Below are 24,904 nucleotides of genomic sequence, written 5' to 3' on the forward strand. Positions count from 1 at the left end.
TTTCCTTATTCTTCAAACCATGGACTCTATTATTATTTTTATGTATTTATTGGTATCTATCTATACTACTCCTATATAATCGTACCAGAAAACGAGGATTGTAGATTATCCTATGAGAACAAGAAATAGGATTTTATCATATGTGAGAGGCGTGGTAGAACAGAATATTTCTATTTCTTTTTCTTATCGTATGAGAATATTTCTATTTCTGCGAGGCAAAGAGAATACTACTGTGCGCGTCAAAAAAAAAAATAAGCTACTGTAGTGTGTGGTGGTTGAGGTTTGTTGGAGATTCTTCTCCTCTACGGGGCCGGTGGTGGAGCTTTATCGACACAAAGGTGCAGCATTTGGATAGACCCATAGGGGCAGTGCTTCAACTGCTTTCAGGCTAGAAAAGTGTGAGCTGTTTCATTATAAAGGCCGGAAGTGTTTCTACAGAGATTTTTTACAGTATAGAATTACTGTTAGATTCATGCGTTTCCAACGAAGGTACTAAGCAGGAATATTTTGTTTGCTGATGAACATTTATCGTTCAGATTAAAAGGCGCATAACGGCACTTTCTCTGAGGTAAATAACCCCAGCAAATATGCAGAAAAAGAGATGCTGACAACAAAACGGTGGTGTGTGATGCCTTCAAAGTTGCCAGCCAGATCACGGGTAGGCAAGTCATTATACTTTCTTATAGCAAGAGAATCCTTGTCGTCTGAATTTCACACGAAAGTACACGAAAACAAAAAACAGACCGGCTAGTAACGGTTCTACAACGAAAACTAGTCACCGTAGCTTCCACCAGAGCCCATTTCAGGTCTCATCACAGCGGCACTTCACCGCTGTCGGCAATGACAACCTTGCTCTTTGGCGTCCCGTTCTGCTTGCCCTCGGCCTCAACCTTGTAGACCACGTCCATTCCAGACAACACCTTGCCGAACACGACGTGCTTGCCGTCCAACCTAACATACAAAATGTAGATCATCAACAACAAAGTTCAAGCAGAATAAAAGGCTTAGTACAAACTGCTGCAATCACAGAGTCATGAAAATTACCAGCTCGTGGTTACAGTGGTGATGAAGAACTGGGATCCATTGGTATCTCTCCCAGCATTGGCCATGGAAAGGTAGCCTGCACCAACAACCAGTCAATGAAAAAGGAGGACATCTTAACCCCGGCTATCATTCTATCGTTCACTTGCAGTTGGAACTGGATTTCAAGAAACACGGATCATTACCTGGTCCAGTGTGCTTGAGCTTGAAGTTCTCATCGGCGAACTTTGTGCCATAGATTGATTCACCGCCCCTTCCATCGCCAAGAGTGAAGTCCCCTCCTTGGATCATGAAGCTGGGGATAATTCTGTGGAACGAACTCCCCTTGTAGTGGAGAGGTTTGCCGCTGTTGCCCATGCCTTTCTCACCTGTATGACAATTAAGTGGGGCATGGTCAGCAACCACTGGCAGATATCAAGCTACCATACAGACTGTAGTACTAATAAAGCAGATATTCTGAATATAATGATATATGCAGTAAATAATGATAGGCTTTCGTAATACTCTATGGTGGAATATGAAGAGTATGACAACATTTATCCACCTTTTTCCATGAAGTAAAATACTCTGATATATTCAGCTAGGCACCAGCCAACTACAAATTCAACCAGTTATCTATTTCTTCTCTTTTTTCTTATTGACATTCATATTTGGGCACTTGTATGGTACAGGGATTTTTTTTAGAACCATGGTAGAGGAGGGATGAACAATCAAAATCCACACACAGGGCTACTACTAGAGACTGTGTAGAACATACAACTTAGAACCCTTCAATGATGCTCTAGGGAGCTTGGGATTTAAACAGATCATGCCCAAAAATTTGCAGGCAAACAGGCTGCCACCATTCTCTCTACGTTGTCGTGTCTAGAAAGGTATACTTGGATTTGAAATAACAAGGGAACAATACAGATAGCTTCCTTCTTTTATAAGAAAAAGGCAAGCAACGTTTCCATGTTACAAGCATAGCATGCATCAAATTAGTTACAGTATATAATTTCCACTGCACAATTATGTTTTGACTTTCTGAGGAAGCCAATTACATTTGATTGGCTAAATTACTTTAAGATGTGAGCCAAAATAACAAAGCAACTGTGATTGTATAGAGCAAATTTTATTCCAATAGCCAGCCTTGCCATCAGACTAATCATCTAGAAACTTCAACAAGCAGACGGCATAACGCTTATAACATATAGAAAACAGCGCAAGTGGTAGGGAAGCATACCTGTGCAGAGTGCTCTGAAGTTCTCTGTAGAACAAAAGATATCAAGCCATTAGCATTTCTGTCATCCAATAGATGAGTACGTGGTTTTTAACTCAAACAGTAAGGAGATGATACCTGCGGTTTTAGGAACAGCCTTGCCGAAAAGTCCCATGACAACCCGACCTATGACAATTCAGAATCAATTTAAATGCCAGCGGATCAATCAAACAATGAAAAGGAGTTAAACCATTAAGAACGTACATGCATAGCACACCAGTGAATATTTTTCTCACTAAACATAAAACAAAATTAGGTGCAGTGCAGCCATCTAAACATGGAAATTCAATTTCAATGTCAATCTCACATTTTTCGACGATCCTAATCAAAAGGAATCACTCGAAGTGTAACTACAAACCGTGCTTTCTAGGCTAGGACTAGGAATCAGGCATGCAATATCGGTTGTATTAGTAGCAGTCTACTGCCTGCCCCATACTGGGATGATACATCCCGCTGATATGAAAACAGATTTGTGGCCAGGGGTTCAGCACAGACCTGCGGGCTTGCCGTCGATCTCGATGTCGAAGTAGACCTTGTGCGTCACCTCAGACAGGTTGGATTTCTTGCCCTGAAAACAAGGAAGAAAATCGTAAGTACGCATCCCATACAGAGACACCAACCACACCAAACCCTAACAAATCAGCAGCGCCGAAGACATATAAGCCATCCGGATCCGCGGCAGACAGGTTCAGACATCAGCGCGAGGGCAACGATTAACCGTATCAGAGAAACGATCAGATCGGCGAACAAATCGGCAAGCGGAAAAGTAAGGGGATGGGTTCGCGGAAGACGGACGAGGTGGATGAGCACCTGGGCGAGCACCAGGGTGGCGGCGACGAGCGCCAGCCACAGGCACAGGTGCGCCGGGGCCCTCGCCGCCGCGCTCCTCCTCCACGCCCTCATCGCCATCTTGGATCGTATCGCCGCGGATGAGAGAGAGAGGGAGAGCAGATCTGTTTACTCGTTCCACTACGCAGTCTCCGAGAGGGAGAGTCCACGGGCGAGATAAACAGAGCTGCTCGTTCGGCTGACAGGTGGGGTCGAACTGTCAGACCACGGCCTCACAAGCTGCTCGCCCCCGACCACACTCATGACTGCTCTTTTGCTTTGCAACAGCAACCCCAACACCAAATTCCACTCCTCCCCAAAAAACACCAAATTCCACTCACTTTTTCTTATTTTATCAATTTCTAATAACTAGTATTCCCTCCGTCAGGAAATACTTGTCTTACAACCATTTCTCAGACAAGTATTTTCGAACGGAGGGAATATAAAATATGATTAAAAAATCACCAAACTTTCGGTAATTTCAGCGGGTACCAAAATATAATCTCGCACAACCCTACTACTAACCCTTTCCCTCTCTCATGCACAAAACAGAAAAAAAAACGTTCTCTCTCTTCTAACACAATATTTCACCCTTCACAAAGAAGCACACAAATATTTTACTTTTTTAGAGAGTTGACGCCTTTCTACCTTGTAATGCCTACTCCCACCGTTCAACAATAAGTGTCGTGGTTTTGAACTAAAACCATGACACTTATTTTGGAACGGAGAAAACATATTGTTGGACATTATTCAGTGAGGATGGGGTAAACAAGAATTATATGATTTATGGAGATAATTACATGTAAATTTTGCAGTTAATTAACAACTGGGATTTGCTACAATTCTATCATGTTGGTCGTCTGGTAAGTAGCCAAGTAGGTGTACCACGTGTTTGCTGTGATTTTAGTTTCTTGAACTAAACTCATGACACTTATTTTGAAACAGAGAAAGTATTTTATAGCACATATGTGGTTCTATATTATTATTATTTTGCGGAAGACATAAAATCATATATTAAGTATCATCAGTCCTTATAAAAAGACACCCTTACAGAACAAAATATAAATACATTCAAAATCTTCGAGTGCCGAAGTCTTCTTCCTCCCGCATCCATCGGCGGCGGGTCGTGAGCATAGCTTGATGCCGCCTCTGGGCCTCCGTATCGACGATTCTAACTTTTTGAAATCCATGAGCATGTAGAAGCAACGGTTGGGAAGTCGTCGATGCAGACTAGGAGACGCTAACAGTTGCGATCTGCAAAGCAAATCGACACCCCGAAGAAAAGGATGTCAATAAAGGCTTGTACAAACTCCGAGTATCATGAAAGCCAGCCAAATCCAGATAGGTCCACCGGGTACCTAAACCGTCCGGATCCCGAAAGACACGTCAAAGATAGAATCCACACGCCATCCACCAGCGAAAAAACACACCAATGAAACGGGGTATAGGGTGTAGAGAATATTATTCCTACCCTAGGGCAACGCCGTCACTTCACTGCCCTAAACCAAAAACAAAGATTCTCTAAAGAAGACCTGAAACAAAACACCCATGCCGTTGTACGATAGCTCCAGGTCTGATGTTGAACTCGCCACGATGAGAACTATGCACCGAAGCCCTCTTCTATGATGATCCGACTAGGTTGGGCCATCGATTAAGACCTCCACGCTGGATTCCTCCGGCTGATGCCTGCTTCACCAATGCCGATGTCGTGCACCGCCTGACAAAGGCTGACGATAGCACCCATCTCATTTGCCGTTCCACAACAACCCTCCAAGGCCCCCGATCCAGACCTTCTCGCCCCCGTCGACGTTGCACCGGGCTTTGCTCACCGACGAGCAGGGCAGATGAACGGGTTGCAGCTAGGGTTACTTCTTCGCCCATGTCCCAGGGAAAAAACACTATGAGAAACAAGGAACTGGATTTTCTTCTGGTTTACTAACCAATCGGTAGCTCCATCGGTTTCCTTTTATTCATGATCTTATGTTATTGTTTGTTACGAGAGCCAATAAGCTATATAGAGTGGTTGCTCTACAATTTTCAGATATACTACAACACATACTGCGTTTTTTTCCAGCGAGAAGTCATTACAGATTGTATAAGCCAAGCGTAACAAATGTGAATAGTAGCAGAGAAACGCTATGAAAATGCTGGAGGAGTGCCAGATCGTTGCACCAGCAAACCTCTGAAATGGAGAAGTGGTAACAATTGTTGCACAAGGCACATCGGTTTTGATATATGCATTGCACACGATCTAGTAGGACAAATCAGCTTGGATATGCCAGTTTGGATTGTCAAGTGACAGGTGAGGAAGCAAACAAGAGTAGGGGCTCTGCAGAATTCTCAAAAACACATGAATAGGGAAAAAAGTAGGATTCGAGTGCCATATCATCTTGAATCCTATCCTATGAAATTACAAAACTATTCCCTCCGTCCCATAATATAAGACGTTTTTTGACACTACACTAGAGTCAAAAACCGTCTTACATTATGGGATGGAGGGAGTACATGAATTCAGATGAACGTTTGATAGCACGAGAAAAGCAAAGGAAATTCCACAAGTGGTTTGAGTAGATGGAAATTTTCCTCCACGATAAGAGTGCAAAAGAATCCCAAGTAAAAGTTGATTGGATTTCAATCCAGCAAATCAAATAACGACCAACATAGGGAAAACTCCAAGGATCCAAATCCTCCACAAATTCTGTTAAATGCCTTTGAATCAAAGGAGCCGTGGCAAATTTCATCCATGAAATCACTTTGCACCAGCAGCGCGACCAAAACTGTCTGGTTTTTTGACAATCAATGGTGTTGTCTAGTATTGGGCCTCAAGAGAGAAAAAAAATGTTGCCTAGTATTGGAGTTCATGGACCAAATCTGAACTTCACATATATTTGAACAGCAAAAGATGAACATATAAGAAAAGTCACTGAGATCAAGTGTTGCAGAAGCAAATTGCAGAGATCCTCCAGGAAATGGAGTAGGTGGTAGCAACAAAGAGTTGCACGAGTCCCAATGGTTTTGATTTGCATTGCACACTCTCACAGTACTACAACAGAACACGTGACAAATGACCAGCGTACGGAAGCTACTACTGATCTACTACGCAGAACAAGGTATCACCAACCAATGAAAGAGTTACTAGTTTGTACATTCACTGTCAGTAGGTTGTACTAATAAAACCACCATGCCAGCACCATCATCTGATTATCCGTCGCCTCACAGAAGAGCGACACAGGGATTTGGCATCCGCGCCTCAATCTTTGGATCCGCTGGTTGAGGGGCCTTTCTTTCCTCCATACTTCTGCATTGGAAATTGCAAGCGAAGAATGTAAGCCAAAATATCGTAAATTCGCTAACTTTTGAAGTGCAGATCCTAGGGAGAATATTCTGGTATGATGTTAAAAAGCTTGCTAATCCATGGTGGACGTGGACCAATAATGACATGCTAGCTCCTGAGCTCCTAAACAGATATAGTTTACTCCAGACCAAAGTAGGAAAGTTCAATCAGGAAGCATTCACAGGGTTCAATTCTGATTGCCTCACGGGCTCATGGCACCAAGTAGTACAAGTGACATGCAACTGTGCATCAACGATCAATCGGCATTAAACCTGTAATGACTAATGGGGCATGGAAAGAATTTTGCACTGATTTTGCAGAGATCTTGCAGAAAGCACGATCTACTTAAGTTTAAAGCAGCTGAAAAAACTAAGTAACTTCCAACCAGCAGCAAATTCTCACCTGCTTCCCCATGCTGAATGGGACATACTTGTATTTGACCATATGTAAAATCTGGCGCTTCATTGTCAGGACAAAGAGCACAATCCAATAGCAGAGTAGTATTGGCCAGAAGACAGGAACATCAAATACGGAGAAGAATGTCATGACAAAAGCAACACAGAAGGCTTTTGTGATGGCATACCTGAGAATAGCAGCAGTAGGTTAGTGTGGGTTTTCTACATTTGCACTGCGCACAACATTACAGACAAACAAAGGCCAAGAACCCATAGGCACCGGAAAACAAAATCTTTTCAAACTAGTGCCTACTCCATGCCATCTGATCTACTCCCTCCGTCCCAAAATTCTTGTCTTAAATTTGTTTAGATATGGATGTATCTAATACTAAAACGTGACTTGATACATCTGTATTTAGACAAATCTAAGACAAGAATTTTAGGACGGAGGGAGTACAATTCACTACACAATAGTTGTTCCATAGAAAAATGTTACCATATAACAGCAGACTAAATACCACTAAAAGAACACCACAATGACTTGAAAAGCAATGCGGCAGAGGCAGTTAACATATACTACTTGCAAACTGGAAAGATATTGATTGTAGAATCCCATCTGAACTTCTGAACCATGCATACAACACCGAGACTACCACCGACAGAACACCAAATGGCTTAACAAGGAGTTCTTCTACAAAATGGAAAGCTAACAGCTCTTCATAGGGAAGTAAGAGCAGTTAGCAAGATGGAATGGCCTAGAAAAATGCAGCATATCCTTTCCAGAATACGCAACCTCTTAAAGTCGGAGCACTACAAAACTCCAATTGCACACAAATGCAAGAGTTCACCTAGAGAATCCCAGACTATGCAATCCTAAGCAATTGCACTAGAAAACTTTGTCAGCAAGTGGCTCCGACTATGAAAGGAAAACCCTCAAGCAGGTCAACAAAATGGGTGTATCACATCTAACGTAGGAGCTGGCAAGGCACATGAATTAGCAAGGCTGTATAAATGTTCCAGCTATCCACCCATTTACAAATGGGTTGTTGGTGAGCCCACTTGCTGGCAGGCGAATCTTGCGAAACTGCCGGAAAAAAAAAAGCGAGCTGTTCGATCAAATCTGGGTCTCGAGAAGGGTATTGCATCTGATCTCGAATTTAGCATCAATTTCACGCAATCAAATCAAAGGGGACTGGAGACGAGAAGAGATGGATATACCAGAACTTGAACTCGGGGAGGCGGCGGATGAAGGGCTTGAACTCGTCGTTGCCGCGGGTGGGGAGCGCGGGGCCGGCCTGGTCGAGCGCCTCCAGCTCCGGGTCGACCATGGGGGAGAGGAAGCCGATGAGGAGGTTGAGGAGGTAGATGCCGAGGCCGTAGGAGACGACGTAGAAGCCCTGGACGTAGTAGACCCGCAGCGCGTAGACGGCGGCGGCCAGCAGCGTGCCCGCCCACCGCCCCGCCGTGTGCGGCGCCGCCCGGTCCAGGTAGTGCTGGAACGCCCGCGCCGCCTCCGCGCGGTACCGCTCCGCCGCCGAGGACGCGCCCCCGCCGCCGCCGACGGGCTCCATGGTCGTCGCTCGCCGCTCGGGTTGGGGATTTCTGGGGGATGGGAGCGAGCCGGTCGGTGGGGTGGGGAGGTGGGCTGATGGCTAGGTTCCGTGCGTGGGTGTGCGAGGAGGACCGGTCAAGCGGTGCGCGAGCGGAGCCTTCACATGGTGTAAAGCGAAACGCGGGTTCGGCTCGGGCACACTCACACGCATCCGTCCACCTGCTGCCCTCCCACGGGGGAATCTCCGTGGAATTTCTGGGAAGATTCCCGTGTTCCATCTAAAACAATGGGAAATTTGAACCAAATTTCAGCTTGGATCTAGGTCAAATCTGTTTGAATTTAACCAAATTCATACAAAATATGGTAACATCTACGGCATACATATATGTGATGTTTATACATTTTGCATACGGGAGAAGGAAGCAAAAACACTTGTCAGCCGGGCCTATATAAACTTATCTAGCAAAGACTGTCGTATCATACTCCTACTTGACTACGATGCTAGAAATCAAAAATCATGTCCTCGTCTCCATCCTCTTCGTCGAGCAGCGGGCTGTCTTCATCCAGCTTCTCGCACTCGAACAGGTACGGCGGCACGCTGTCCTCGGCCTTCTCCTTGCCGTCGCCCATCTCTATGATGCGGGCCATCTTGTCGCCGATGCAGGACCTGACCGCCCCTTCCGAGATGTCTTGACCGGAGCCCAGCCCGAGGAGCGCGGCGCATTCATCTCGGAACTCTCGGTCATTGGACGACGAGATCAGGCCGGCGATCGACTGAGCGAGGTCGGGGACGTATTCAAGAATCTGGAAATGGCATGAACAGCGTGTTACCGCAATGCTTGTTGTCAGTTCAGGCAGCAAGGTGCAGCAAACGGTAGTGGTTAGTGAACAGTACTTGGAAGAATACCTACTAAGCAAGAGTAGCCAAGGACATGCTTGGAAGTTGTCGAACGTGGTTCTATTTTACAGAGCTCATTATCAACATGAACCAGACTGGTGTTTACGCTTATTTTCATGGAAAGGGAAGTCAATTCACAATAAAGTTAGGAACAATACCGTTCTACCTACAAGGCCCGCTTAATACTATTCTTTTGCGTGGAAAATTGCACCGCTGAGGTTATGTGGTGCTGTAGCAGTGGAGCTGAACAATTGCAATGAAGCATGTTGGAGAAGCAGAGCTTATGGTGCTGCATATTTTCCAGACCATGTAATATTTGAATATATAATGCTTACTAAGGTTTTTTTTTTTGTTTCTGTTAAAAACTGTAACCATAAGATCAGTTTGCTCCTCTGAAAGACTACGAGGTTGGTTTGCATTGTTATTTGCACAGGTTTAAGACAATTTGCACCTTAGATATCTGATGACAGTATAGCATGTTTAGACAATTTGCACCTTAGACAATGCTCTCTTCCAACTAACAATAATATTTCTTCAGTTGAAAAATTATAGCAGACTGAAGGTACATGAGAAATGAAAGTCTTCACAATTATGTTAGTTAGCAGAAAACATGTAACACATACCTTCTTTCCATGACAACTGATAAACTCTCCTGCATGATCTGCTTTCAGGTTATGCAATGCAAGCTTAAGTGCCTTCCTCACAACATATTTATCTGGTTCAGATCTCTGCCATTCTTGTACTGTAGCTAAAGCAAGTCAAGGATAACTAGATAAAAACAATTGGGGAAAACCCATGTTGAACATCCACGCCCAAACGACCAATAGAAAATGAAAGTATGCACAAAACAGGAGCTGGATATATTCCATGGTAAGTGTGAATGGCAATATCAACACGAGCAAATGTCAGGTTATCCCACTCAAGCACAGCATTTCCTTCGTCATCCATGAAACCTCCTTTTAACTTGAAACCGAAGCTTTGCCAATCCATACTCATGAGCACATTGAAGGATGACTGTGAAATGGGGCAGGGTACAAAGTCTTGAAAATGCAAAACCTGCAATAGGCCATTCACCGTCCATCAGAAGCAATGAGCTCAGTTGAATCACGATATCACCATAAACATGAGATGCGTATGAGTAGTAAAATGAAAGTATGTAACTACAAAGTCAGATTCTCTAGCTCAATGGTTGATGTAAACCTGACTAGATGAGCAATTAACCATCCAACAACTCAAATCAGATGCAGTGTGCGCAACCATTATGGCAATTTCAACAAGTAGCCCTTTATCTCTTCTTCTGTCTGAGTTCTTGGCAGATCCAGTTCCAACCTTCAGACGATCTCTGACATGAGCATCAGAAAGCGGAAGAATAAACTTGGAGATTATGTCTAATATGTAGAACAGCAATACGAAGAATTCATCATACCAGAATTATATAATATGCATGTGCTATCCATTAGTATGCCAAGGGTTGAATATAATGACTACAGACTAGGTAACAGCAAGGTTAGGAATTAGGAGCCAAGCGCATGCATAACAGAAGCCTGAAAGTGACCATGCTTGGGTGTGGGCAACGAATGTAATAATCCAGTACAGTGCCGGATGTTGTGGGTCAACATAAATGGTTTTCTCTCATACACAACTGAAAGCGACAAGGCCTAGATCAGTAAATAGAGTTCAAACGCAACGTTTTGAAGACTTCCAGTGTACAAATATGTATTCATTCAACTGTAAATATGTTTGACACATACATCTAAGAATCAGTTACTGTAAGACAATTTTCAGTACTATTCTCAATTGTTTTTCCTATTTCTATCTGACACTGAAAAAAAATGTACATGAGCACAAATTCACAATGAAGAAACTGAGTGATCTGCTTAACAAGGCAGATCAAATACGAAATGCAAAAAGAAGGCAAATGAAAGATCTCCAAGCATATCATTCCTTCTAGATATAAGTGCAAGGGAAAAAAATAAAGATGCGTTCCAGTGATAAATAAGTGCTACTGAAAGCCAAGATATCACATATATACATATTAACTATGAAACTGAAAAAAGAAGGAAGGAGTCCTAAAATAATTACAAACAGAATATATCAGAGGTATGCTCTTTTAGGAGGAAATGAACAAAAAATAGCGCAATTCTACTCTAGACGCGTTTAGGTAATAGTAGGGTGATTTGAGAACGCCAATCGTGGATCATGTATGGGCAATTTGAGCAAAACAATGTTGGCATCCTCTGTGAAAATATGTCTAGCAGCCATATCAAATTGAATAGTGAAAGTTTTACCTATTCATACAACATGCATCACACTTGTCACATGTGTTCCCATGTGAGAGTGCATAATCTTCAAGACCAGAAACTAGCCGCTCAATACTTGATGTGGCAATAGAAAGATGGGTATCATCAGATTCATTTGGCAGACAAACATTTCTTGATCCAGCACTTATTGTTTGCTCAATGGCGAGCTCAATTGCTAAGTTCTGAGTAAGTACACATAAGATAACCAAACAAGCACTCAAGAGGTCAGGCTAAGAAGGAAGAGGCAAGAACAGAGAGATGCTACAATTTCATGCCAACTGGATGTTCAACAATAAAAACTGAAAGTATGCCACAACCACTCAAGAGGTCAGGCTAAAGACATCACATATGCTTATCTACTATAAACTTATTCTTCAGTTAAACAAGAACACATACTTGGAAAAAAATGGAATCATTGCTGGAATAATGGTATAAGTATATCTCTATTTAATCAGCAGGGGTATCAGTTTCAGTGCAGAAATCAGTAGATCTTCATATGCTAGCAGGTTCCACATATGCAAAAAGCATGGACATATACACAATGCAAATTTGTATGTGGTCAATCCGATTTTCATTGATTATGTCTTGTCATTACCAAGATCAAACGTATGTGAATTTTGGCAAATGTATCCATACTTTTTCACCTGAAGCCTGTTGAGAACTTTCTATATCTACAGGAACCTCATAAGGCTAGGGTTATGTACTTTTGGTGTTTCTCATTGTACCATATAGAACATGACATTTTCAACAAATAAAAGACCACGCATGACTCATAAGCTAGAATGCAATTTGAGTAAGATGGTCCTTCGAACAAGAAAGACTAAAATTTAACACACCCATAATAAACAGCATTTTTTTTCTGCGGGGTAATAAACAGCATTATTACTGCTACTATATACATGTATCCGTACAGTCATTGTGATATGTAGGCACTGGGCACTTTGAGTTGTGGATGCAATGACCTAATATTAAACGGAATGCGGAAGGGAAAAAATTGGGATGTGATTGATGAGAAGATGGATACTAACAGTGGCAAGGAAATCATATGAAATGTATTAATATATATTGTGAAAATATAGCAGTACAGAATACTTACAGCTGCTCTTAGCACGTGTATCTGCATAGGTGAATGTGAAAATGGGTAAGTCGGGTAATATATGAGCCACCATCAAAGAAATAAATGTTAATCACAATACCACACACGTTAACAATTATGCCATGTTTGAGTTACTTTCTTCAGGAAGTATTTATTAGAAATTCATGATCGGGATTCTTATATTGACAGGGATTATATATCACAAGGCTAAACTATTGGCTAACGTTGACCATAAATGTGGTAAAAAAAGAGAGAAACATAAACATTAAGCAAGGCATACCTTGCGTGCAAAACCAACCAGCCATAATACGAAGTCATCAATATCAGCGCCATTTGAAACGCAAAGGCATACTTCAGTTCCACTGCTTTGACAAAAGGCATATATGATTCAACTGACCCCAGTATATGATGGATGATATCAAACTGACAAGAGATGGCCTGCCTGAATTTTGCATTATTCTTGTATGTGGTAGACATCTTGCTGCATCTTGTACTTGAAGATGCGTTCTCATGAAGATTAAATCGGTAATGATAAATAGCTTTGTCATTGATTCCTACAAAATGGAGAAAGGCAAGAACCCATCAGCGGCTTTCCTGATATCACAATATCACTAACCAAATAAAACCTTCTCTGCAAAACATATTTGTGCCCCTTCCATTCCCTTTTGGATGCCATTTTAGAACGTGTGCGACCAGTATTTACAAAACAACTGACCACCAATGTACACAAAAGAACTGAGATTCTAACATACAGCAGGAAACTGTGTATAAGTGAAAAGGAACAGCGAAGAAGTGTAATGCATCAAGGAAACAGATAGCCTACCAGTAGTTGTGATTAAGAGGGTACCATCTGCAGATAAAGAGAAGCTGTGTCAGACAGAGAAAGCTGAACCTAAGAACAAGAAATATTGCCAAGACTAAACCAAATGAATATCTGAAAGAAATCACATGTCACATTGCAGTTGGTACACCTGAAAACTGTTTTGAAAGTTGGAAGTGTGGATGCCACTGCTCATTTCTAGACTCATCTGTAAATTCATTTCAAAGGTAGTGATAATTTTTATAGGAAAAGGTGGCGTCTAACAAACAAATGTTGATGGCATGACCGCATGAGCACCTGATCATCTACACATCTCTCACGCATGCTCTAACCGGCTATAACTGAAGATGGAACCCAGGAGAGAACTTACTGACAGTGTTACTAACTAGGGACATTTCCAATACATTAGAACCGAACTTTTCAAGCAAGTTGATTAGATTAGCATCATGAGACAAAATTCTTGTGCACGAGCAGGTGATCACATACCCCATTTCTCCAGCGGGGTCTCACGCGCCAGGGCATCCAGCTCCAGGAACTCCTCCAGCTTGCTCCCGACTCCAGTGTCCGAAACTGCATCATTTCAGTTCACACAATTGGGGACCGAACCAAATGTAAGCGGAAGGAAAGGAGGAAGGAACGGTTCCTCGGGCTGCTAGGTTACCGGAGACGCGCAGGGCCGAGGACGCGGCGGGGTCCGAGGGTCCCTTGAGGGAGACCGCGAGCCGGCACGGCGACTCCGACATCCGGCACCGCTGCACCGCCCAGCAAATCAACTGAAACGGAAACGCGAGACGAGCTGTGAGGGGAGTAGATGGGGTAGGGCGGAATCGGCGTGGACTTTGAGTTGGGAGAGGGGATTACGGAGTGGAGGAGCTTCCGGTGGGGGGAGGAGGAGGAGGACGGGGACGGCATGGAGGCGGGGGAGGGAGACGCCGCCTGCTCTGGGGTAGACCAGGGGTTTGTGAATTCTGGTGCCGCGCTGCTGCTGGAGAGTGGAAGGGCGTGGGCTATGGAATTATCCCCGTGAGCGCGTGGATCGCAAGGGCAATGCCGGCCGCCGCTCGCCGGAGCTCCGCCGCCGTCGACGTTCGCCCCGCCTCTTTTTTCCCGAGTGTATGGGACTGAGATGGTGGTTCGCGATAGTAATATGGGGCAAGGTATAAGGGCCTACATAGAAAATGGGATCACTAGTGCCACAAACCTTCTATCTAGCAGGTTACATCTGATTATCATGAAAACAACTAAAACCACGATAAAAATTATGAAACAGAGAAAGTAACATATTTTAGAATGCCGATAACTACCAAAGGTCGAACGTCAGATAGATGATCATAGCAACATTTTTTGTAGCAATACATATTTCTTGAGAATGGCAAATTTAATGAGCAAGCATGGCAAAATTCATCTTAGTATATTTTTTTGCCAGAAAATTGCCATGCTATGAAAAATATCATCATCCTTGCATCAACTAAAATGCCATAAAAATGTTCGTTTTTCCATATGTACGTACCTGATGATCATGTACTTATCATATCCGTATGTTTTAAATAGTCTCTACTACCTAAAAGATACGTAAGGTTCCCTCTTCCCTCTTACGTCAATTTTCTTCCCACCTGTTCGTCGAACCTTTTCCCTTCCATTGTAGTACGTCGTCCACCCCTTCCATCTCAATTTTTTCCTTCTTTTCAACAGATTTTCCTTCAAATCAGGCTTAATTAATGGTTTTTATTTGTTTCCTGCAAATCAGTGCCACTCAAGCCTACGCTGCCAAATTAAGCTCATGCCACCATGGAGGATGCCATGTCCGCTGCTCCCACCACCCTACGTCGATCCTCAGCCAGAGGGTGCGCCCCGATGGCAACCCAACGCCCTCGGCCACCTGAACACTGGGATGTCCCTTCGACTCCATCAACTGCGCCGCCGTGCCGTCGATCTCTCCGGCGATTCAGGTCGCCCGAGGGACCATACGGACATGGGGAAGGCAGCCCTGTGGTCGGTCCCTTCATCATCTACAACAGCGTCCGAATTTGGTTGTCTTCCTCAACTCCTCTCTAGAATTCCCCTTTCTCAAACAACGTAAAAAAAGGCTTACTGGGTAAGGAACTTTGTCCATGATAATACGAGTATCATTGCATGGTGCTTAGTATTCAGAATTCCATAAACGTTTCAGGTCTGCTTCCGGGTAGATGTTGTTATATCCATCTGTATTCGTGTAACTTCAGTTTCTGAATCACTTTTTAGACATGTTCGATTAATTGCGTTGCCAAAGTTACTTAAAAATAGCATTGTGGCTAGCAGCCGGAAGGCACATGTGATGGCATGTCTAAATTTCATCATCTGTAAGATAACAAGCGTGATTGTTACTTTCTTTTTGGGCTTGACAGCGGCACCATATATATGTATGCCTTGACAGCGGCACAGGTGAGAGTAATACTTGTTAAGGAAGAACCAAATTGTCATAAAGAAAATCTGTAACATCTCACCACTTTTTTCTGGTCACATATGACACCATTTAAATCGGTCGTTCTTTTAAGTGTGTTACAAATTCTTCAAGTATGCTTGTGAAAATAACAACCATGGTCTCGATGGTGATAAGTACTACTATATGGATGTTGAAGATAATAGTTCACATTACCAATTTGGAGGGCGGTGCCCAGTACAACGAGGAGCACAACAACATCTCGAAGACCGGACCCCAAAATTTGAATTTAAAAGTAAAAGACGGTTTTGTATCCTGAAACCCTATATATGACCAGAAAACCTTTCATTATTAGATTTGTACTTTATTACTTACAAAAGGGATTGCTTAGAAAAGGGATAACAGACCAATAACAGAGCGACATTGCTTAGAAAAGGGATTTAATGTGTGGTCGGTCGAAGTAATGGGTCTTCCTTTGTGGTGACAATTTGCCTACTTAACTGCTTTGATACGGCGGGAATCACTGGTTCAAATCCAGTAGTGGTAAGTAGGTACAAAAATTACTAGATAGCATTGGACTTGCTTCGCTTTGCTATTAATAACTTTTTCTATCCCTCTTCTGTGTTTCTTTGTATCAACTATAAACCACTCGATTGTCTTTAATTGGGTGGGGGAATCCAGTTGACAGCCTTGATTCGTATCCTAGCTCGTCTGAGAGCGAGCTTCACTTCAACCAAATCTTTCGTACCCTGAGCTTTACTCAAGTTAGCTTCGGCTATTTCTCACTTCTTCTTTCACTTCCACGCTTGTGCTTTCAACAAGTTTGTACCAATCACTAGAAAAAAAGAGAGAAATGATTGTCCTTGTTGCTCTCCATTATAGGTTTAAAATGTGCATGGTTATATCTGCATTTTATAGTCAACACAAACACTTTGATTTGTAATTGAATGCTTTAGATTTTTAATTCTGAATCAAATAGGTATGATTACATGATCAATTGACACTATTTGGTGTAGCATGTTGTTTTGCATTTAAGAGTTATATCTCTTATAAGGTTAGGAAGATTTGCAACGGAGAAGTTGTCATGACAACATTGCAAGTCAACCTGACAGAAGGAAGTCCTTATAGGGGCTTTAAAATATTTATATCCCGTTGCAACGCACGAGCAATTGCCTAGTAAATTTTAAAAGGTAACGACGGCTAAGATTTTGGCCGCTCATTTTGCACGAGCAACTCGCTTTCCATTTAGTATCACGCGTCATCGCTTTCCGCCCTCCCATCGTTATCTCCCTGACCTTATCTTCTCAAGACCAAAGCAAAGCCAGCCACAGAAAATCCCTATCGACTCATCTCCTTATCTTCTTTTCTTCTTCTCGGCTTCCACTGCTACCGCCGGCGGCATGTCGCCGCAGCGCCATAACTCCACCTTCAAGCTATCCCACACCCGAATCCCTTCAGCCACACCAACATATGGCCTCTCTTTACTATTGCCTCGTGTGCCACAACCAGGAGATATGGGCAAGTTGCAGGTTTTGCAGAGATGGGGTGAGATGGTGTTTTTTTATGGTAGCGATGGATGTTATGTCGCTGGGAAGGTGGAGTGATACGTCTCCAACGCATTTGTATTTTTTATTTGTTTCATGCTACATTTACATCATTTATACATACTTTTGGCAATAATTTATTTCATTTTTATTTGGACCGGCCTATTAATCCAGTATCAAAGGGCAGTTCTATTTTCTAGTGCTTGAAATATAGGTCAAAAATTCACATAGTCGGATTGCGCTGAACTTTTTGTGATTTTTTTATGAACCAAAAAGAGCTTCCACAGCTAGAAGATGGACCAAAGGGGAGTCCCACAGGCTCCAGATGACCAGCCCACACAGACCCCTTCCGGACGCATGGTGGACCCGTCTGGGTGCTCCTTAAGTCGGTTCATGCTCTACTTTTTCAGCAAGAAAAGATCCTAAAATAATAAAAACCGTGTAACAAAATCAGCCCAAATGAAGTTATGGATCCCCGTCTATAAAATAAACGGTGACCGAGCTCAAAAATGTATTGAAACAGAGAGAAACATATAGAGATTATATCCAATCTTAGAGGGGCTCTCACCCTCCAGGAGCCAGGGAGGCCAAGGACCAGAGGGGAACTTCTCCCCATTTAGGACAAAGGCCAAGGAAGGAGAAGAAGGACATGGGCCTCTCTCCACCTCTCTTTCGGTGACCCCAGAGTGCCGCTGGGGGAACCATCATCGCCGCTATTTCTTCATCAATTTTAGCGGCTTCATCAACATATCCCTCCTTCTCTATTCAATGATCCACTCTCTCGTAACTCGTTGTAATCCCTACTTGAACATGATTTTTTATGCTATTATTATCCAACGATTTGTTTCATGATATTATTTCCGAGTAGTTTCTTTTTGTCCTATAGATTAATTGCGATATGCGATGGTTGATTTGAGTTATATGTCATTATGGTGTTGTCCTATGGTGCCCACCATTTGCACACATGTGTGAGACTCATGTTGTAGGGTGTTGTAAGATGTGATAAATTTGCTTATGATGGGTTGATGGAGTGACAGAAATCTAAACCTTAAAAGGTTTAGAAGAATTTTGAGTTGGGAGAGAGTCAGAGAGAGAATCTGTTAAGTAAATGAGAAAAAAATAATACAACCATTAAAAGATTTGCTAGGAAACCAGCCAGAGAAACACGGGTCATATTCTTCAGTCTTGATTGTAATTTTCTTTCTTGATTGGTGTTCTTTTATGTAAAGGCTAGCGTTATGTCATTTTTTTCACTTTTGCCAGGTCGGTGTTTACGTGCTTGTACTATGTTCTTTATTATGATATAAAAGGAGACATGTATTACCATGCAAAAGAAAAGTACTTTGCCATTTTCATGACGTTCCAATAAATCCTAACTAAGAAATATCTTGATGCATGTAAATAGGTTGCCAAATTGATGTTTAAAGATAATGTGAGCCACTACAATATTAATTGGCATTTTAAGCCCACTAATTGTGATTTTTTTAATCGATATATGCATTTCTTTTAAAGTTTGGTATACGTGTCACCGCTGCATGGCACCATTCATATGTCGTCATGCCGTATTGATGGACATTAACTAGATATGTTAAATTCTTCTTTCGTTGCAACACACGAAAATTTGTGCTAGTATCAAATTTATGTCTGTTTGTATGAATCCCGTCGTCTCTGTATGAATTATGTTCGAATCAAGTTTACAGATTTGAAAGACAGATTCATCGCTGTTCGAAAACATATGTGAAAAAAACACTATGTCTGTTTTGGGGACATGTTGGAGATGCTGCCTCAGAGCATCTCTAGCAGACCCCGCAAAAACGGTCAAACCCGCGAAAATCCGCGTTTGCAGTTTCGTGGTGTCAAAAAACGTCCCGAATAAAACCCGCAAAAGCGATCAAACCCGTGAAATTTTTGCAGGCCCCTGGGAATCCATCCCCACGACCCTTAATTTTGCAGATTTGGAGGCAAAATATAAGGGAAACTGTAAACCGGTCAACGAGCTAGCTAGCAAGCTCTTGATCTATCCGGCCACGAACGAGCTAGCTAGCTAGCTAGCAAGGTCCTCGATCCATCTAGCCACGAACGTTGAGGGAGTAGCTAGCAAGCTCCTCGATCCAGCCGGCCATGGATAGCTAGCTAGCTTCAGGATCCATCCGGCAACGGAGGAGCTGCCTCCTGGATCGATTCGGCTTCTACCATGGACGAGGGGAGCTGACTATGAACACAGGCGAGAGGAAGAAGAAGACACGGGAAAAAATATATGCGAATATTCTTTTTTACGGGTCCGTTATGCGGGGTCTGCATCTGCAGCCGTCCGTGCTGGCCCGTAAAGCCGTTTTTTCATGAATTACAAACGTGTCTTGCGAGTCGGCGGGATGCGGGGTCTGCTAGAGATGCTCTTAGAAGACAGGTCCGCACCTCCTCCGCAGCAGGTGATCTTGTGCAAATGTATCTCTCTGACATGTGGACGCAGGCTGCGAAGAGCCCACTAGTCAGCCTACCGGTCACAAGAGCATCTCCCGCCGCCGGCCACGCAGCTCCGCCGGATCCGGCCTACCTCCGCCCTAAAAGCGCCGCCGCCGTCGTCACGTGCAGCTCCACCACGGCCTGCGACAGCGCTGCGGCCAGACCAACAAAACGTGCGTGTGCTCCCCAAGCTTCTGCAAGGTCCGAGCAAAGCATCCGCATCGTGTTCTCTGTGCCACAGCCACCTCCCCCCACGTTCTGGGGAATCTCGCGCCCCCGGCCGCGATGGAGGTGGAGCTCCCCGCCCGCGCCTCCTCCTCCCAAGCCAAGGCGAGGGAGACGCCGCCGCCCTCCCCGGCGGCTCCCGCCACCGCCGCATCTCCCGCGGAGGACGCGCCTCTCCTCCCGGGCGACGGTGTTGTGCGGCGGCGCGCGGTGAGGGAGCGGTTCGCGGCGCGCAGCCTCTCCTTCCGCCGGGACGTCGGCCACGCGGCCTCCGAGACCTTCCTCCTCACCCGGCTCACGCTCACCCTTCTCCGCTACCTCGGGTACCCGCCACCAATCCCATTTCCACTCCCTACTTTGCGCTTTCGCTCTGTTGCCACCACTTCCACTTGGTGATCTGCTTGTGCTCTTGGTCCGATTCGATATTTGTTGTGGGGCGGAGCTAGCTCCCGGCGACCCCGGGCCGCCGGTCTTCATTAAGTATTTTTGTCATGCATGGGATGGGAATTAGTAATGATGCTGGGGCCAATGGTGGCCAGCGTTCCACTGAGTAGATATTGCCCAGGCGCCAGTTGTGGCATTTATTTCGGAGAATTTGTGTGTCTCGACATGTTTAGCACCGAGCGGATCGAATGCACGATAATGAGCAGGAGGGCTGATAATCTCATCGCTGAATTAAAGTACATAAGCATAATGAAGTGGTTTAGTAGATAGGTAGAATGGTTTCAGGTTAAGTCTGAGGCAGATTTAGCTAGTGGGGTTTCTCATAATTTTTCAAACCTCCCATTCATTGTGGAACATCGGGTGATCCCGGTTCGAGAAAACTGAACGGGGTGGAAGGAAACATGGAGAAAACTCTCAGTCATTGATGATTATTTGGTTCATCGCAATAACTTGTCAGATTTATGCAGGGTAGGCTACAGATGGATTCGTCAGTTCCTAGCTCTCTGTTGTTATGCTCTATTGCTTATGCCTGGTTTTATTCAAGGTTGGTTTTTTGAAACCCTCCATTTGTTCTTCATGCAATTGGTTTCCTATCACTGTCTCGTAATTAGAATCTAGGGTGATATACTTTGTATGAATATCGCCCCCAAATCATGATTGATATGCTATAGTTATCTCATATAGTAAATTTAATTTTCTGTTTCTCCTTTATTTCAGTTTTATATTATTACTTCTTCTCAAGCCAAGTTCATAGAAGTGTTGTATATGGAGAGCAACCAAGAAACAGGTATATCATTTTCTACAAGTTTATTACCATACATATGATAATGCTGCTCAATAAACCGATTTGTAGTTTATCTCGGTGTATTTGATAGATTAGATAAGTTATTGATATCTTGCGCACTGCAGATTGGATTTGTATATACCAGCTGGCACGACAGGGTTGAAGCCAGTTGTGGCATTTGTCACTGGTGGAGCATGGATCATAGGGTGAGTACAAGTATGTACTGTATTGGACCTCAAGAATTTTCTTTCCCTTTCGCTTTCTAGAACACCAGCAAGTTTGATATTTTGTCTTGACATTGTGTGAAGCATTTTATATATCTCAGGTACAAAGGGTGGGGTGCTCTTTTAGGCAGACGGTTGGCAGAAAGGGGCATTTTAGTTGCATGCATTGATTACAGGTACTAGGAATAAGTCCAAATATGAAAAGCAGGTGTTTTCTTATACATCATACTCATGGAGCATAGCAATGGTTTGTTTGCAGAAACTTCCCTCAGGGGACTATTGGTGAGATGGTAGAAGATGTATCCCGAGGAATCTCTTTTGTCTGCAACAATATAGCTAGCTATGGAGGTGATCCTGAAAGGTTTATAGCTTATAACCGATCAAAAAAATTAAGCTTGGCGATTGCAAATTCAAGCCGTTCATTCTAATGTATGCTGTACACATGTGCACATATGATAAATCTTTTGAGTTCTTTAGAGATTCATCAGTGTGGAGGTTGAGGTAGAATGTATAGAAGGCATTGTTCATTGATTATTCATCTTGTCTAGGATTATAATGGTGGGACTTGAATCTATGTTTCTTTTCCAAAAGATTATTGGTGCACTATATCCTAAAAGCTGAATAAGGAAAAATATATCCTGAAATGACGCATTTATAGTCATTTTGTTCTGATATTTTTTATGTACATCATGATAACAGGATTTATCTTGTTGGACAATCTGCTGGTGCACATATTGCTGCTTGTACTCTTGTAAATCAGGCTATCAAAGAATGTGGCGAAGATACTTCCACTTGGAGTGTTGCACAACTAAAAGCATACTTTGGTATTTCTGGCGGGTAAGCATGTGACTAGCAGAAATTGTAGATCTTCCTTTTCTCTTGGAAATTTGGGTGCACTATTGCGAGTAATCAGATTCTTGCATTGTCAAATATCGGCAGTCAGTCCACTAGTGTTTATCTCTAGCTGCAGCCTGCAATTTAGTCTCTTGTGCTTTTTTGTTGGGCAGAATGTTGATATGCTTGTTACAAATTAAGAGAGTCGAATAGCGCCAGTAATCAGTTTCGTGTATTGTGAAATATCGCAGTCTGTCCAGTAGAGTTTATTTCTATGTATAGCCTGCAATTCAGTTTCTTGTGCTCCTTCGTTGGGCAGAATGTTAATATGCTTGTTCTAAATTAAGAGCGGAAATTTGCCTTTTCAGCAATGCTAGCTTGCAAGTTACAGGCTCCTGCTCCAATGCTACTTATACCCTCTAGCGCCTCTGTCCAAAATTTGATTGTGTGACTTGTTACATTTGATAGGAGCATCATTACTGATTTACACACAAGAATGCCTGAGGATAGCTGTATTGGCCTTGACATTGACTTTTTTTCTGCAGTTATAATCTTCTTAACTTGGTTGATCATTTCCATAGGCGTGGTCTGTACCGGTCCGTCTTTCTCAGGTATTTATCTTTGATCACTTGGCATTTATCAATGTTTGGGGTTTCGACACCAAAAATAATTCCTTTTTGTGAAAAAGAAGTCATTTTTTCTTGCCCGCTATTGTCAGGATACTAACCATTGCCATCTTATGTTTCAGCATTATGGAAGGTGAGGAATCATTGAAGAAATTTTCTCCAGAAGTGGTGGTTAAGGAGGTAGCTGCTAGATCTGCAGTTTCTCTATTGCCTCATATCATCCTTTTTCATGGGACAACTGACTGTTCAATGCCCTCTGCTGAAAGGTTGGTCAAACCGAAATTATTGGCCACATCAGATTTTGTAACTGTGTCCTCTCATGATTTTTTAGTTTGCATTCTGGATATTGGTAGACCTGACATCCAAAAATGCAGTGAAGCATTCCTTGATGCTTTACAACAGCGTGGTGCCAGAGCGAATCTATTCTTATATGAAGGAAAGACACATACCGATTTATTTCTTCAGGTAATTATTGTGATTTGTGACACTAGCACTGTTTGAGAGGATTTCTTTGTTTGAACATTTTGACCTTCTTGGTAGTATTTTGAGGTGCTTAATTTAACCATGTTTAAGTAGGGAAGTACATTGCCTTTTTTATTTTTGTGAACTTAATATTTTCCATGTGATTTCGAGCATGGCGACGAGTCTTGCTGTCATGGAAAAAGTGCCCGGTTTAGAGTATAGCTCTTCGCTTTTGTTGTTTTTTTGTGCTAGATTGCTCATAAATAGTAAAGCGAAAACCTCTGGGGTCCAATAAATAATGACTGGGTTGTTTTAGTGTCCAATGCAGACGTACTTAGTCGATTTTTGTGTGATCTCCATGTAGCTTGAGTCTTATTATTCGGACACTATTAACCTCTGAGCGCTGGTATTTATTCCTTGCGTTTTTCTAAATTTGGATGCTTATGGTTCTAATTCTTAATCCCTTCTCTGTTATAAATATTGCATCAAAAGGATCCTCTTCGGGGCGGTAGGGATAAAATGCTGGAAGAGATAGTCGCCGTGATACAAAATGACGATCCAGGGGCGTCCGCGCAGCACCTTGCCGTGCCCGTTGCACGCCGTCTTGTTCCGGAATTCATGCTGAGGCTTGCTGGGAGAGTGAGCCCTTTCTGAACATGGTGGTGATTACTGGACACGACGACTAGCGAGGCAATTTACTGTAAGAACCGTATACTAGTTAGCTACAGAATGAGTTTGGTGGCCTGATGTACTGCTAATTAACCAGAGATGTATCTCGCTGTTTCGTATGAGTTGTGTAAGGGCAGACCTTACTGTAGACGACTGCCACTGTTGTATAGTTGTATTGTACTCCCTCCGTCCGGAAATACTTGTCATCAAAATGAATAAAAATGGATGTATCTAGATGTATTTTAGTTTTAGATACATCATTTTTGTCATTTTGATGACAAGTATTTTCGGACGGAGGGAGTACCTCAGTGTATAGTATGGCTCATTATTTTCTTGGCTCTTGAGCCTCTCATTGTATCTTGTGTAATTGGAACAAAGGCCAGCCTGTGGTTGATATCGGTTGTGAAACCTAGTTAGCTATGGAAGTACCGATGGCTCACAAAAATATGAATATAGAATGGAAGCAAGTCAATTTGCACATCAAAGCCTAAAATTGCACAAAATGTTTTGTGCAGTTTTAGGTGTAGAATCTTTAAACCTAAAGTTACACGTTAGATGAGGGATCAGGATTGAGGAACGTCCGACTTAGAAAGTTGAGGATGGTCGACTTCAAAAATTACTCCCTCCGTTCCTTCAAAAAGAAAGTGTCGTGGTCTTAATTAAAATTTGAATTTGAATTAAAATCATG

The 24,904-nt window shown here is 43.0% G+C and overlaps 4 protein-coding genes across 6 annotated transcripts; 1 reads left to right on the forward strand and 3 right to left on the reverse strand.

Moving 5' to 3' along the window:
* Window positions 1-624: 624 nt before the first annotated feature.
* LOC119336577 (peptidyl-prolyl cis-trans isomerase CYP19-4-like) lies at window positions 625-3,283 on the reverse strand. Of its 2 annotated transcripts, none has more exons than XM_037608623.1 (7): window positions 3,110-3,283; window positions 2,795-2,867; window positions 2,378-2,425; window positions 2,264-2,287; window positions 1,227-1,409; window positions 1,045-1,120; window positions 625-951 (listed from the first exon to the last, which is right to left on the reverse strand). In XM_037608623.1, the coding sequence occupies exons 1-7, from the start codon at window positions 3,206-3,208 to the stop codon at window positions 813-815; spliced, it is 642 nt and encodes a 213-aa protein (XP_037464520.1). In that variant the 5' UTR covers window positions 3,209-3,283; the 3' UTR covers window positions 625-812. The 2 variants fall into 2 exon arrangements, with proteins under 2 accessions (XP_037464520.1, XP_037464519.1); XM_037608622.1 differs by having other exon boundaries at window positions 3,095-3,283.
* A 2,747-nt stretch (window positions 3,284-6,030) lies between these two features.
* Window positions 6,031-8,538, reverse strand: LOC119337558 (protein RER1A-like). Its single transcript, XM_037609722.1, has 3 exons — window positions 8,075-8,538; window positions 6,864-7,044; window positions 6,031-6,425 (listed from the first exon to the last, which is right to left on the reverse strand). Exons 1-3 carry the CDS (start codon window positions 8,425-8,427, stop codon window positions 6,378-6,380), a joined length of 582 nt encoding a protein of 193 aa, XP_037465619.1. The 5' UTR covers window positions 8,428-8,538; the 3' UTR covers window positions 6,031-6,377.
* Window positions 8,539-8,720: 182 nt separating this feature from the next.
* Window positions 8,721-14,633, reverse strand: LOC119340809 (type 2 DNA topoisomerase 6 subunit B-like). The gene is made up of 12 exons (XM_037612715.1): window positions 14,384-14,633; window positions 14,184-14,295; window positions 14,009-14,092; window positions 13,526-13,552; window positions 13,145-13,256; window positions 12,983-13,064; window positions 12,703-12,723; window positions 11,595-11,788; window positions 10,507-10,648; window positions 10,169-10,362; window positions 9,930-10,050; window positions 8,721-9,212 (listed from the first exon to the last, which is right to left on the reverse strand). The coding sequence occupies exons 1-12, from the start codon at window positions 14,432-14,434 to the stop codon at window positions 8,910-8,912; spliced, it is 1,443 nt and encodes a 480-aa protein (XP_037468612.1). The 5' UTR covers window positions 14,435-14,633; the 3' UTR covers window positions 8,721-8,909.
* A 5,242-nt stretch (window positions 14,634-19,875) lies between these two features.
* LOC119340199 (probable isoprenylcysteine alpha-carbonyl methylesterase ICMEL1) lies at window positions 19,876-24,663 on the forward strand. Of its 2 annotated transcripts, none has more exons than XM_037612099.1 (11): window positions 19,876-20,496; window positions 21,085-21,161; window positions 21,335-21,404; window positions 21,527-21,607; window positions 21,727-21,801; window positions 21,885-21,986; window positions 22,325-22,462; window positions 23,005-23,070; window positions 23,208-23,351; window positions 23,439-23,550; window positions 24,040-24,663. In XM_037612099.1, exons 1-11 carry the CDS (start codon window positions 20,234-20,236, stop codon window positions 24,199-24,201), a joined length of 1,290 nt encoding a protein of 429 aa, XP_037467996.1. In that variant the 5' UTR covers window positions 19,876-20,233; the 3' UTR covers window positions 24,202-24,663. The 2 variants fall into 2 exon arrangements, with proteins under 2 accessions (XP_037467996.1, XP_037467997.1); XM_037612100.1 differs by having other exon boundaries at window positions 19,884-20,496; window positions 23,460-23,550.
* Window positions 24,664-24,904: the final 241 nt, after the last annotated feature.

This window comes from Triticum dicoccoides, chromosome 7B (genome assembly GCF_002162155.2).
Source record: "Triticum dicoccoides isolate Atlit2015 ecotype Zavitan chromosome 7B, WEW_v2.0, whole genome shotgun sequence".
NCBI classification, from domain to species: Eukaryota; Viridiplantae; Streptophyta; class Magnoliopsida; order Poales; family Poaceae; genus Triticum; species Triticum dicoccoides.